This window comes from Loxodonta africana, chromosome 4 (assembly GCF_030014295.1).
Source record: "Loxodonta africana isolate mLoxAfr1 chromosome 4, mLoxAfr1.hap2, whole genome shotgun sequence".
In the NCBI taxonomy this organism is placed as follows: domain Eukaryota; kingdom Metazoa; phylum Chordata; class Mammalia; order Proboscidea; family Elephantidae; genus Loxodonta; species Loxodonta africana.
The window spans coordinates 116,887,746-116,902,715 of NC_087345.1; the positions used below are offsets into that span (position 1 = coordinate 116,887,746).

The following is a 14,970-nucleotide window of genomic DNA, read 5'->3' on the forward strand; positions in this document are numbered from 1 at the left end:
GTATTTTCCAACTACCGATCCTTCTTTTTGTTTCCAATTTTTGCATTTTTTTAATCACCAGTAATTATCAGTGCATCCTGATTGCGTGTTCACTCAATTTCAGACTGCAGAAGTTGGTAAAAATCTTCATTTTTTCATCTTTGGTCCTAGTGGTTGGTGTGTAAATTTGAATAATAGTCATATTAACTGGTCTACCTTGTAGGTGTACGGATATTATCCTATCACTGACAGCATTGTACTTCAGGATAGATCTTGAAATGTTCTTTTTGATGATGGATGCAACTCCATTCCTCTTCAAGTTGTCATTCCCAGCATAGTAGACCATATGATTCATTCAGAGTGACCAGTACCAATCAATTTCAGCTCACTAATGCCTAGGATGTCGATCTTTATGTGTTCCCTTTCATTTTTGACTATTTCCAGTTTTCCGAGATTCATACTTGTACGTTCCAGGTTCTGATGATTAATGGATGTTTGCAGCTGTTTCTTCTCATTTTGAGTCATGCCACATCAGCAAATGAAGGTCCCGAAAGCTTGACTCCATCCATGTCATTAAGGTCAACTCTACTCTGAGGACGCAGCTCTTCCCCAGTTAGTTTTCTCAATTGTTGTCTATTTTATTTTCTGTTCGTATCCCTATTATTTGTTTTCATTCTTTTATTTATCTTCTGTGCTTTTCATTTTTTAGCTTTTATGGCAGAAACTTCAGTCATTGATTTTGGATTCGTCTTTTTTTTTCTTTCTAAAATAAATATTTAAAGCTATAAACTTCACTCTAAGTACTATTTTAGCTGCATCCTTCCATCTTTATATGTAATATTTTCATTATGATTTAGTTAAAAATATTTTCTAAATTCTCTAATTATTTATTCTTTGACCTGTAAATTATTGGAAATACCTATGTTGTTTTGTTGTTTAATTTCAAAATATTTGCATATTTGTAAATATCTTATTGTGTGGACAGACCCAAAGTTTACCTCCAATGATCTCTGGTGCTCTGGTGTGCACACTCTGTATAATTCTCTCCCCTTGGGTATGAGTGGGGCTTGTGACTTCCTTCTACCCAATAGCAAAAACAAACAAACAAACCCGTTGCCCATTACAACTCATAGCAACCCTATAGGACAGAGTAGAACTGCCCCATAGGGTTTGCAAGGCAGTAAATATTTTTTTCTTTAACACATATTTATTTATTTTTATTGTACTTTAGGTGAAGGTTTATAGAGCAAATTAGTTTCTCATTAAACAATTAATACACATACTATTTTGTGACATTGGTTGCCAAGCCCACAAAATGCCAACACTCTGCTCTTCTCAACCTTGGGTTCCCCATTACCAGCTTTCCTTTCCCCTCCTGCCTTCTCACCTTTGCCCCTGGGCTGGTGTTCCCATTTAGTCTCATTTTGTTTTATAGGCCTGTCTAATCTTTGGCTGAAGGGTGAACCTCAGGAGTGACTTCAGTGCTGAGTTAAAAGGGTGTCTGGGCGCCATACTCCCAATCTTTTGCCAGTCCTGTCAGGCCAATAAGTTTCGTCTTTTTTTGTGAGTTAGAATTTTGTCCTACATTTTTCTCCAGCTATGTCTGGACCCTCTGTTGTGATCCCTGTCAGAGCAGTCAGCAGTAGCTGGGCACCATGTAGTTGTGCTGGAGTCAGTCTGGTGGAAGCTGTGGTAGTTCTGGTCCATTAGTCCTTTGGGCTAATCTTTCACTTGTTACTTTGGTTTTTTTCATTTTCACTTGCTGTAGACGAGGTGGGGCTAGTAGAGTATCTTAGATGGCCACCCACAAACTTTTAGGACCCTAGGCGCTACTCACCGAAAGTAGAATGTAGAGCATTTTCTTTATAAACTGTGTTATGAAATGCTGTAAATCTTTAAGGAAGCAGGCTGCCTGCCACATCTTTCTTCCATAGAGCAGCTGGTGGGTTTGAACTGCTGACCTTTAGGTTAGCAGCAGAGCGCTTAACCACTGCGCCACTAGGGCACCTCTTCTAGCCAATACAGTATGGCAGAGATGAAGGTCCCAAATCAGTCAAGTGTCTAATGAGACTGTTAACTCCAGCCAGCACTAGATTGCAGCCTGGCATGGCCTGAAACAGAAACCTCGTTGTCACATACCCAGAATCCTGACCTATGGAAACTATGAGATGATAGGTATATATTGTTTTAAGCTGCTGAGCTTGTGGTGATTTGTTATGCAGCAAAAGAAAATAAATACACTTATCGTTCTTGATATTTAGTTTAATTTCATTTTGGTAAGAGAACATACTCTGTGATGTCTGTTATTTAAAATTTCTTGCTACTTCATTTGTGAGTGAACATGCAGTCTCTACCATGTGCACTTGATAAGAATGCCTATTCTGAAGATATTGGATGTATTTTTATAATGCCAAATATAAAATAGTTCTATAAATGCCAAATAGTTCAAGGTAGTTGCTAGTGTTCAGGTCATCTAAGTCTTTAATAGGCACATGGACATTCTTGATTATGTGATCTTTCTGAAAAATTGACCTTTTTATCATTTTAAAAGTCCCTTTTATTTCTGATATCATTCCTTGTCTTGAAATCTACTTTATCTGATATTAATATAGCCATGCCAAGTTTCTTATGCCTACTGTTCTCATTGTATATCTTTTCCCATCCACTTACTTTCATTCTATTGTTTCTTTATGTTTAAGGTGTATTTCTTTAGATGCATATCATTTGGCTGTTTTGTTTTTTCTAAATCCATTCAGATTATCTCTGCATTTTAAGCTACAAAAGTTATATGATGAGCTCATATGCTGAAGTTTAGTTCATTTTCATTAAGAAAGTTATGATCACCCTTAACTTTTCTGGTTCTGATAAGTGTTTTCTAAATTGGATTGTCTTATATGTGTTTTACATTTCTTCTTTACATTTACATGTCTTATATGTGTTTTACATATTCACTAGTGCTCACCTTTATTCAAAGTTCAAAGTAGATTGAATCCTTGCCAGCAGATTTCTAGGAGAGTCTCTGCTTCCCTTTCATATTTGCTGTAGAATTCTGGCTACAGTTAAAAGATGGTACAGATTTCTTCCTTACTGAGCTACTTGAAATCTGGGTTTGTTCTGCAGGATCAGTGTTCTTCTCTGTGCTTTGTGGATGGAATTGATATTTTAAATCATTTGGGTGAGAAGAGGCTCTTAGTACTTGAATGCTAATTGAAAAGCAGAAACCCTATTACATAGTTACATGGGTTTCATAATAAGTCCAGGGTAACACCACTGGATATGGCTCTGGAAGCTACAACACACTTACATATTGGATAAGTTGTACAGATACCAACATGTGAATGATTTATACAATCAGGACATACAATCAGGGACTCTTGAAAAAAAAAAACAAGAAGACCCGAAGATAAAGTCAATTTAAAAGCAACAGATTTGCATACAAATTTTGAAGAACGTGGGTCATCCCTATTTACATATCCCCTTATGTATTCCCATCTGTCACTTACCATCAGAGTAGAAACACTGAACCTTTTCAATTTCTTATTGTACTTCGAATTCACAAATCCGAAAGTACACAAAAACTTGTGTGTTGTTTTCTTAACACACAAAATTATGTTGAAATAGAATGTTTAAAATTGTCTTTGTTATAAAAAATCATTGTGTGTGTGTGTACAAATGTCAGTGCAGTTTGAAAACTATCAGAGACAGATTGCATGTTTTTCTTTTTCCAGCTCTGTTTCTGTACTGGGTAATGGCATTTATTACAAAGACCATAAAATTGGTCAAGTACTGGCAGTCTGGTTGGGGAATATCCGACCTGCGTTTCTGCATCACAGGCATGATGGTCATCTTGAATGGACTCCTGATGGCTGTGGAGATCAACGTCATTCGAGTCAGAGTAGGTATCTAAAAATTTTTGTTTTGTTATTGGGATTCAAGAGCCTAATGTTGAATATTACAATAAGCCGTAAATGATGAACAAACATATATGATCTATGTGTGCAGCCATAAAGTTGAACTAATCACTAAACTTCAGGCCACTAATGTTCCAGAAATTACAGAATGCCCTAGTTATCTAGTGCTGCTATAGCAGAAATACCACAAATGGATGGCTTTAACAAACAGAAATTTACTTTCTCACGGTTTAGGAGACTAGAAATCTGAATTCAGAACTCCAATTCTAGGGGAAGGCTTTCTCTTTTGGCTATGGAGGAAGGTCCTTGTCTCTTTAGTTTCTGCTTTCTTGTTCCTTAGAGATCTCCATGTGGCTTGGCTTCTATCTTACCCCATCTCTCCTCTGCTAGCTTGTTTAATCTCTTTTATATCTCAAAAGAGTTGACTTAAAATATACCATATACTAATCCGGCCTCATTAACATAAAGACAATCCATTCCCAGATAGGGTTATAACCAGAGGCATAGAGGTTAGGATTTACAACACATATTTTGGGGGGACGCAATTCAATCCGTAACACGTTATGACCCTGGAATCTATTTATTCATTCACAAATATTGATTGAGTGTATACTGTGTGTCAAACACTGTGCTCAGTTTATATTACAAATGCAATTTTTTTCATCAAGAAGTTCCATCACTCATGATTAGTCCAGAACACACCTGGGTTAGGCAAAATAGTGTATTTCTAGAAATTTGGAACTGGAAGAAGTTAATCTAGTCCAGTTTACTGATTTTATTGAGGAAGAAACTTCTATAGAGAGAAATTAAGCTCTACATCCAAAGTAACACATAGTCAAGACTCACACCTGGTCTCGTGATTACAAACCTTTGTAATTTCCACCACATAATGTTGTCAATTATGTTGTGTAAAGTACTAGTGAGTAATTTTTCAATATTTATTTTCCATCAGGGAGCTTTGAATTTTCTGTATGAGTCACAGGAAACACACTGCAATGCATAGTGAAGAACAGTCAGTTAACATCAACGAAAGCACAAATCAGCAGAGTGATTCAACAATGGTGTTGATAACATATTTTAAAATCTAAATAATGTAAAAATCCTGATTTAGTTGAACCTGTCACAGGATATCATGAAAGGCTGGTTATTAGTAATTATTATCTTCTAATAAGATAATTGACTTTTTAGAATTGGCCTCAAGAGGATAAAGTATGAAATTCTGTGCTTCACTAGTTAATCTAGTGACAATGAAGGGGAAATATTCCAAAGCCTATTTCAAAGAGAGATGGAAAGAAGTATTAAAATATAAATTTGGGCCACCAGTAGTGAAAATGTAGACAAGGTTAGGATTTTATTTTAAATATGTGGACAAAGAATTGGGCTAATTGTTATTTTGTGTTTTTTTTTTCCTGCCCCAGAGATATGTATTCTTCATGCATCCTCAGAAGGTAAAGCCTCCTGAAGACCTCCAGGATCTGGGTGTGAGATTTCTTCAACCATTTGTGAATTTACTGTCAAAGGCAACATACTGGTGGATGAACACACTTATTATATCAGCTCATAAAAAGCCTATTGATCTGAAGGCAATTGGAAAATTACCGATAGCAATGAGGGCAGTAACAAATTATGTTTGCCTGAAGGATGCTTATGAAGAGCAAAAGGTAAGTTGGTACCTATTTTTCGTGCCCATAATTGTAGAGAATAGGCCTATTAAATATAAAGGCACAAAGTTTAGATGCTATCTGTGGTTAAAGATGGGCAGATTTCCTCCATCCGTCTTTCCCTGTAGCTTTGAGCCATGTTAATTGGGCCACTGAGAAAAGACTGGAAGAGCCACTAAAGTATGGTTATGTTGTCTTAGTCGCCTGGTCAATGCAAAAGGAAGGCTAGAGAAAGTATTTTCTTTTCACTGGAAATGGGATCAAGTAGGAAGTTAGAATTAGGTTCGATGATTATGTTAAACCAATGCTTATTACCATATAATATCAATAATGAATGGGATTCTTATAATTGTTAAGTCTTTACTCAAGTATCTTGTCAATAATTTTGTTATGTAAAGGTAAATTAGATGATATACAGAGCCCTGGTGGCACAGTGGTTAAGAGCTTGGCTGCTAACTAAAGGTCGGCAGTTCAAATCCACCAGGAGTTCTTTGGAAACCCTGTGGGGCAGTTCTACTCTGTCTTATACGGTTGCTATGAGTCAGAATCAACTTGACGGCAATGGGTATTTTTGTTTTGGTTAGATGATAGACATTAATAAACACTTGATAAAATTAAAAGCCTTTAATTATTGACTAAAAATTAGATTTTGCAGTCAACACTTGGGAAACTAAATTAAAAGAAGGGGCATCATCTGCCTACCCCATGCATCATCCGATATGGCTGCCAAAATTGGTTTCCTTTGATACTTTGAGTGTTAATAATTGCTTTTAAAATTTAAAAGTAAGAGTCTTTTGAAAATTTTCCATTTGTTTTGTTACCATTCTGAATAATCATATATGCTGTCCACACTGGTAGATGTATTTTGTATTGAAATCATCTCCAAATACCAGTGTAATTTAAAATATTAATATTCATAACAATGCTGGAACTTCGGTGAATCAGTTAAAGGTTTTTTTTGGCTGCTGTAAATCAAGATCAACAAAACATTTATGGTAAATGATGAAAATGACCTTTGTTTTGTGTCCGAAATGCATTATGAAATTAATATGGCAGGAAATGGTTACTACGAATGAACCTGAGTCATCTCTGGTTTCACCTCTGGGAACAGTATTGCATCATATTTTTTTTTTTTAATTCTCTGCTAAAGTAAAGATTCACAGTATGGCCTAGCTTAAGTTTTCTGAGTGCTCTTTACAGCAGAGATTAACTTGAACTTGGTATGTTAATACCTTTTATCAGTAAACTTTAAAGAAATGATCAAATTATTTACTCTAACAGGGAATTCAGTATGAAACACAATTGCCTTCTTTGCCACAATGAACAAATTTTATCCACCCCTTACCCAGGACTAAATTATGATGATTGTTCAGGTCTTAAAATCTTTAAAAAAAACAGCTGTAGATGTGTGAAGCCATGAGTTAGCTTAAGTGTATATACCATCCTTCATCTTGCATTTCTTTGAGAAATACCTGGGAAACACAAGCCTACCATAACTTTGAAATATATTGACTACCATTCATGGGCGTGGAAATACCTGGAGAAGAAACAATTTGAGATTGGGTTCCATTTTGTTTAGTTTGTGGTAATTTGACGAGTAAATTTCTTGTGATCTAGTAACCAAAGAAATCTTGACTAGTCTGTCAATAACATTGATCTTTGGCCTTTAGTGTCTCTTTTTCCATACAGTGCTATTTAATAATATGAATGACAGATAAACATTTTCCAAATCAAAGGGAATTAAAATTAATTATGCTTTAAGAATTTTATGTCATCCAGAGGATTAGAAGAAAGACTGGCCATTTGTGTTTTACTTCTCATTCTCTGTTGTTCATTCAAATATATTCAAAAGCTACTATTTACATAGAATCCTGTTGTTGTGTTAGGTGCCATCGAGTAGGCTCCGACTCATGACTCATAACCACCCTGTGTAGAATAGACCAAAACGCTGCCCAGTCCTGTGTCATCCTCACAATCGTTGCTATATTTCAGCCCATTGTTGCAGCCACTGTGTCTTCCACTTTTTCACTGACCCTCTACCTTGAATCCTAGGGATACAGAATTATGCATACTGTACTGAAAGGAACTTATTATCGTTTATTTATAAATGTACAATTTATTCATAAGTAACAGAAAGTGCTAACCATAGTTGCTGGGATTAATTGCTGCTCTAGTAGATTTTAATTTTGGTTCATCTGATTTTTCTTTCAGAAAAAAGTAGCAGATCATCCAAATCGGACTCCATCTATATGGCTAGCGATGTACAGAGCTTTTGGGCGACCGATTCTACTTAGTAGCACATTCCGTTATCTGGCTGACCTGCTGGGTTTTGCTGGACCTCTCTGTATTTCTGGAATAGTTCAGCGTGTGAACGAAACCCAGAATGGGACAAATAACACAACAGGAGTAAGTTCATGGTGTTATTGAAAAAAAACATGTTATTGGCAGATTTTATTGTAATTGTCACTTTTGATTAGTGTACTTTTATGAAGAGTTCAAACAGGCTTATTTACAGAGAATTGAATGCTTTTTTTAAAAGAAGCAAATAATTGTTCTCACAGAGAAAATCAGGTATTTATGTATTCATCGAGTGGATCTGGCCAATAAAATTATTTCTGGTATTAAGAACCTATAAACATTTAATGAGCATCCACTGTGTGTCATTAACTATGTTTAGAAATTTCACATCAATTATTTGATTTGATTTTTATAGGGATCCTTAGAAGAATTTTTATGCATGAGTACACGGGAGGTGGCTGAGTCACTCCCTAGAGGCCTGTGACCAGTGACTTTAACAATGTGATTTGTAACATGCACACTTTTCTTGTGTAATAAAAGCCATCATCTTGTTTCACAATGATTGGGGAAAGTCATATTGTGATATTTTTATTGGATATTATGTTACTGTTATAAATATATAATCTTTTATTGGTAGTTTTTAAGAAAGTCTGTGTCGTGAACTTCCTAGTTTTTTTCCTAAGGATTGACTTCCTTAGCCTTACAGATAGAAACTCTGGTCCAGATGGATCAATTTTCTTTTTCTATTTTCTCAACTTGATTCCCTGTCCTCTTTTCTTCACCTGTTGAGACTTTATATATTATCCCAAGGCTACGTTCAGTGTTGCCTGTTAGTGAAGGTTTTTCTGGTCAGCCTAGTTGAAATTTGACTCTCCTTGGTACTCCCGCAACACAGTGTTTGCTTCCAGTTGGCCCTTACTGTATATCCTGTTTATAATGAAGATACCATTTATGAATATGCTTACCTTTCTTGGTTGTAAGCTCTTTGAACAGACTGTGAACTGTTTATATCTGTGTCCACAATGCTTAGACCAGACCCTTGCACATAATAGTGCTCAATTATTGAAGTGAGCCAGATAAAGTTTTTACCATGGAATGCATTTTTGAGCTATTTTGTCCCTACTATGCATATCTTTGGAAACATTGGTGGCGTAGTGGTTAAGTGCTATGGCTGCTAACCAAAGGTTGGCAGTTCGAATCCACCAAGCGCTCCTTGAAAACTCTATGGGGCAGTTCTACTCTGTCCTATCGGGTCGCTATGAATTGGAATTGACTTGACGCCAGTGGGTTTTCGGTATGTATATCTAAGTACATACAGATGTCTGAATTACATATGAATGCTTCTGTCATCTTTCTCATTCATACATTTTAACCACGTGTTTTTCTGAGAAGTACAGGACTTATACCTTTGTGTATATTCCCACGAATGAAAAGGAAGGGACCAGAGTAGAATTTCACTGGATCTAAAACCCAACCAAACTTACTGTGGTTCAGTTGATTCCAACTCATAGCAACCCTATAGGATAGAATAGAACTGCCCCATAGGGTTTCCAAGGCTGTAAATCTTTATAGAAGCAGACTGCCTAATCTTTCTCCCTTGAAGTGGCCGGTAGGTAGGTTCTAATTGCCGACCCTTTGGTTAGCAGCTGAGTGCTTTAACCACTGTACCACCAGAGTGCTCAAATTGACACACTGTACTTACTTTTCCTTCTCTTCTAACAAGCAAGTTACCATGTGCTATTGATGCAAACAAGAGTCAATTTCCCATATCCTTTTTTTATGATGACTTCAGTAATATTCCTACTAAAAATCAGCTTTCCTAAGTTGTTATTTTGTCACAAGAAGTGTCACATGGGAGAAATTAATAGCCAAATTACTGATTTTATAATTTAGAATTTATTTCATTAATAAAAACTAAGATATTTGAAAATTAGAAAAGTCAACTGTGTAAAATTATTTTAAAATTAATAAGGCTACAGAAATGGTATTTTTTTGTCTTATTGGACTTGCAGATCAGCTCTTCATTTTGCAGTTTTTGCTTCTAAATTACAGTCTAAATTAACAGGTATTTTATCTTAAAGGTTACCACTATTTTAGAGGCTACTTAGATATGACTGCTTCTCATTTTGGGTTAAAATATATCTCTGCAGAAAGTACACTTGTTAAAAAAATTGGTTTAACTAAAATTCACCATTTTGCTACAGTTGGGTATTACCAGCAATCTTGATGATCAAGTTGGGATTTTATGGGTTGAAGTGGTTTATATTTGCATATGCAGATGTTATGACGGAAAGCCAAAATTGCCCTGCTGTGTGTGGTTCATTTCACTGCCTTATCATAAAGGCCTTGAGTTTTGTTGTTTAAAAATCATGCATCCTTTAATAAATGTGAACTGTACACCCAGTGTATGAAAAGATTAATTGTAATTCATCTTTATCTTTCCTTTTGGGACAAGATTTCAGAAACCCTCTCATCAAAGGAATTTCTTGAAAATGCTTATGTTCTAGCAGTTCTTCTCTTTTTGGCCCTTATTCTGCAAAGGACGTTTTTGCAAGCTTCCTACTATGTGACCATAGAAACTGGCATTAACCTCCGTGGAGCTCTGCTGGTACGTTTGAGGTTTGAGTTCTCTTTGTTTCTTGAAAATGCTGTGTATCATCCATATATCATGTAGGATTAGTTAGGTGCCATGGAGTCGATTCTGATCCATAGCAACCCCACGTGACAAAGTAGAGCTGCCCCATAGGGTTTTCTTGGCTATAATCTCTATGGTCACTGTGAGTCAGAATCAATTCGATGGCACACAGGAACAACAACAACAGCAATCTTTATGAAAGCAGATCAACACGTCTTTCTCCCGTGGAGCCACTGGGCAGGTTCAAATTGCCAACCTTTTGGTTAGTAGCTGAGTGCTTAACCATTGCACCACCAGGGCTCCTTATAGGATTAGTAGTGGCTTCAATTTTGGTTCTTTGTTCAGTTTTGACTTGAGGAGCACACCATCAACGTGTTTAGGAATTTAATGAAGATAAGTTATGCTGAAAATTATTTTTCATTATAAATGAAAGCATTTCTATTTTCATTTTTTATCCAAAATGACAACTTGTTTTATATTATGAGGAATCTATGCAATGAAGGAAACACAGAATTTTGGTGCCACCCAGGGACCTCTGAGATAAAAATAACTTTTACAATAATATATTAAGGATATTATTTTGAAATATTGCATTTACTTATCTCTCTGTTTGGTCTAGAGCATGTGTTTAAAGTTGAAGGTATGTTTTGACTGTAGTGCTAGAAAAAATAAGTTTCTATTTAGTTGAAGACTGAAAGTAACTATGCTAAAATGAAAATAGTGGTTGCTTTAAGAAAATGGCATAGCAGGTGTTTTGTCTTTTTCCTTTTTTCAAAAAGTTTTAAAAATACTTGAAATATCTTTTTTCAATGAAAACAAATGTGCATAATATTGATTATTAAATTTAGAGTTTCAAGTCATCCTTTTTTTTTTTTTTCCTTTCCTTTCCTTTCTTGCAGGCCATGATATATAATAAAATCCTTAGACTCTCTACATCTAACTTATCCATGGGTGAGATGACCCTGGGACAGATCAATAACTTGGTTGCCATTGAAACCAATCAACTCATGTGGTTTTTGTTCCTGTGTCCAAATCTATGGGCTATGCCTGTTCAGGTAGATCAATATAAGATTCTCATTTTCAAGGGCAATTAAAAGCTAACGGAGTAGTAAGATATTTAGCTCAGTAAAGGATAAACTTTTGGAATGTGCTAATGTTATGCACCTTTTATAGACGGAAACGGAGGCTTAGAAATACTCTGGCACGGGTTAAAAAAGTGAGGCTGGAAATTATACTGTGTGGCTTCAAATATCTGCTCTACCACTTGTTTTCACAATTTACTTAACCTCTGAGAGCATTAGTTTCTTCAAGTGTAAAATGCAGATGATAATCATATCTTCTTCACGGAGTTACTAGAATTATTAAAATTAAGTAATATATGCAAAACATTTAGCACAGTGCCTAACATTTCCTGGGCACTCAGTAATTGTTGTTCTCGTCGTTAGGTGCCATCCAGTCAGCTCTGACTCGTAGCGACCCTGTGCACAACAGAAGAGACACTGCCCGGTCCTGCACCATCCTTAAAATCGTTGTTACGCTTGAGCTCATTGTTGCAGCCACTGTGTCCATCCACTTCACTGAGGGTCTTCCTCTTTTCCGCTGACCCTGTACTCTGCCAAGCATGATGTCCTTCTCCAGGGACTGATTCCTCCTGACAACATGTCCAAAGTATATAAGATGCAGTCCGCCATCCTTGCTTCTAAGGAGCATTCTGGTTGTACTTCTTCTAAGACAGATTTATTCGTTTTTCTGGCATTCCATGGTATATTCAATATTCTTCGCCAACACCACAATTCAAAGGCATCAGTTCTTCTTCGGTTTTCCTTATTCATTGTCCAGCTTTCACATGCGTATGATGCGATTGAAAATACTGTGGCTTGGGTCAGACACACCTTAGTCTTCAAGGTGACATCTTTGCTTTTTAACACTTCAAAGAGGTCCTTGCCAGCAGATTTACCCAATGCAATGTGTCTTTTGATTTCTTGACTGCTGCTTCCATGGCTGTTGATTGTGGATCCAAGTAAAATGAAAACCTTGATAACTTCAATCTTTTCTCCACTGATCATGATGTTGCTCATTGGTCCAGTTGTAGGGATTTTTGTTTTCTTTATGTTGAGGTGCAATCCCTACTGAAGGCTGTGGTCTCTGATCTTCATTAGTAAGTGCTTCAAGTCCTCTTCACTTTCAGCAAACAAGGTTGTGTTATCTGCGTAACGCAGGTTGTTAATGAGTCTTCCTCCAATCCTGATGCCCCATTCTTCTTTATGTAGTCCAGCGTCTCAGATTATTGGCTCAGCCTACAGATTGAATAGGTATGGTGAAAGAATACAACCCTGGCACACACCTTTCCTGACTTTAAACCAACCAGTATCCCCTTGTTCTGTCCAGACGACTGCCTATTGATCTATGTAAAGGTTCCTCATGAGGACAATTAAGTGTTCTCAAATCTCATTCTTAGCAATGTTATCCATAATTTGTTATGATCCACACGGTCGAATGCCTTTGCAAGTCAATAAAACACAGGTAAACACCCTTCTGGTATCCTCTGCATTCAGCCAGGATCCATTTGACATCAGCAATGATATCCCTGGTTCCACGTCCTATTCTGAAACCAGCCTGAATTTCTGTCAGTTCCCTGTCGATATACTGCCACAGCGGTTTTTGAATGATCTTCAGCAAAATTTTGGTTGCGTGTGATATTAATGATATTGTTCCATAATTTCCACATTCAGTTGGATCACATTTCTTGGGAATAGGTATAAATATGGATTTCTTCCAGTCAGTTGGCCAGGAAGCTGTCTTCCATATTTCTTGGCATAGACGAGTAAGCACCTCCAGCCATGCATCTGTTTGCTGAAACATCTCAATTGATATTCCATCAATTCCTGGAGCCTTGTTTTTCACCAATGCCTTCAGAGCAGCTCGAACTTCTTCCTTCTGTACCATCAGTTCCTGATCATATGCTACTTCTTGAAATGTCTGAGCATCGACTAATTCTTTTTAGCATGATGGCCCTGAGTGTTCCTTCCATCTTCTTTTGATGCTTCCTGCATCATTTAATATTTTCCCCATAGAATCCTTCACTGTTGCAACTCGAGGCTTGAATTTTTTCTTCAGTTCTTTCAGCTTGAGAAACACCGAGCGCGTTCTTCCCTTTTGGTTTTCCATTTCCAGCTCTTTGCACATGTCATTATAATACTTTACTTGAGCCGCCCTTTGAAATCTTCAGTTCTTTTACTTCATCAATTCTTCCTTTTGCTTTAGCTACTCAACATTCGAGAGGAAGTTTCAGAGTCTCCTCTGACATCCATCTTGGTCTTTTCTTTCTTTTCTGTCTTTTCAATGACCTCTTGCTTTCTTCATGTATGATGTCCTTGATGTCATTCCACAACTCGTCCAGTCTTTGGTCACCAGCATTCAGTGCATGAAATCCATTCTTCAAATGGTCTCTAAATTCATGTGGGATACACTCAAGGTCATATTTTGGCTCTCGTGGACTTGCTCTGATTTTCTTCAGTTTCAACTTGAACTTGCATATGAGCAATTGATGCTCTGTTCCGCAGTCGGCCCCTGGCCTTGTTCTGACTGATGATATTGAGCTTTTCCATCATCTCTTTCCACAGATGTAGTCGATTTGATTTCTGTGTGCTCCATCTGGCGAGGTCCATGTGTATAGTCACCATTTATGTTGGTGAAAGAAGGTATTTGCAATGAAGAAGTCGTTGGTCTTGCAAAATTCTATCATTCAATCTCTGGCATTGTTTCTATCACCAAGGCCATATTTTCCAACTACTGATTCTTCTTCTTTGTTTCTGACTTTCGCATTGAAATCACCAGTAATTATCAATGCACCTTGATTGCATGTTCTATCAGTTTCAGACTGCAGCAGCTGATAAAAATCTTCTATTTCTTCATCTTTGGCCCTAGTGGTTGGTGCGTATATTTGAATAATAGTCATATTAACTGGTAGGCGTATGGATATTATCCTATCACTGACAGCATTGTACATCAGGATAGATCTTGAAATGTTCTTTTTGACGATGAATGCAACACCATTCCTCTTCAAGTTGTCATTCCCAGCACAGCAGACTATATGATTGTCCGATTCAAAATGGCCAATACCAGCCCATTTCAGTTCACTAATGCCTAGGATATCAATTTATGTGTTCCATTTCATTTTTGATGATTTCCAATTTTCCTAGATTCATACTTCGAACATTCCAGGTTCCAATTATTAATGGATATTTGCAGCTGTTTCTTCTCATTTTGAGTCATGCCACATCAGCAAATGAAGGTCCCGAAAGCTTTACTCCATCCACGTCATTAAGGTCGACTCTCCTTTGAGGAGGCAGCTCTTCCCCAGTCATCCTTTGAGTGCCTTCCAACCTGGGGGGCTCATCTTCCAGCACTATATCAGACAATGTTCCGCTGCTATTCATAACGTTTTCACTGGCTAATGCTTTTCAGAAGTAGACTGCCAGGTCCT

General features: G+C 36.9%; 1 protein-coding gene across 3 annotated transcripts in view; it reads left to right on the forward strand.

Moving 5' to 3' along the window:
• ABCC9 (ATP binding cassette subfamily C member 9) overlaps positions 1 to 14,970 on the forward strand; it is a 142,306-nt gene that overhangs the window by 15,986 nt on the left and 111,350 nt on the right. For 2 of the 3 annotated variants that reach the window (XM_003405689.3, XM_003405688.4), the window contains exons 4-8: positions 3,708 to 3,874; positions 5,309 to 5,551; positions 7,763 to 7,957; positions 10,305 to 10,457; positions 11,384 to 11,539. In XM_003405689.3, coding sequence (XP_003405737.1) covers positions 3,708 to 3,874; positions 5,309 to 5,551; positions 7,763 to 7,957; positions 10,305 to 10,457; positions 11,384 to 11,539 — 914 coding nt within the window. Of the gene's footprint in view, positions 1 to 3,707; positions 3,875 to 5,308; positions 5,552 to 7,575; positions 7,958 to 10,304; positions 10,458 to 11,383; positions 11,540 to 14,970 lie in introns of those variants that run through there. The other variant, XM_064284494.1, reaches the window with a different exon arrangement.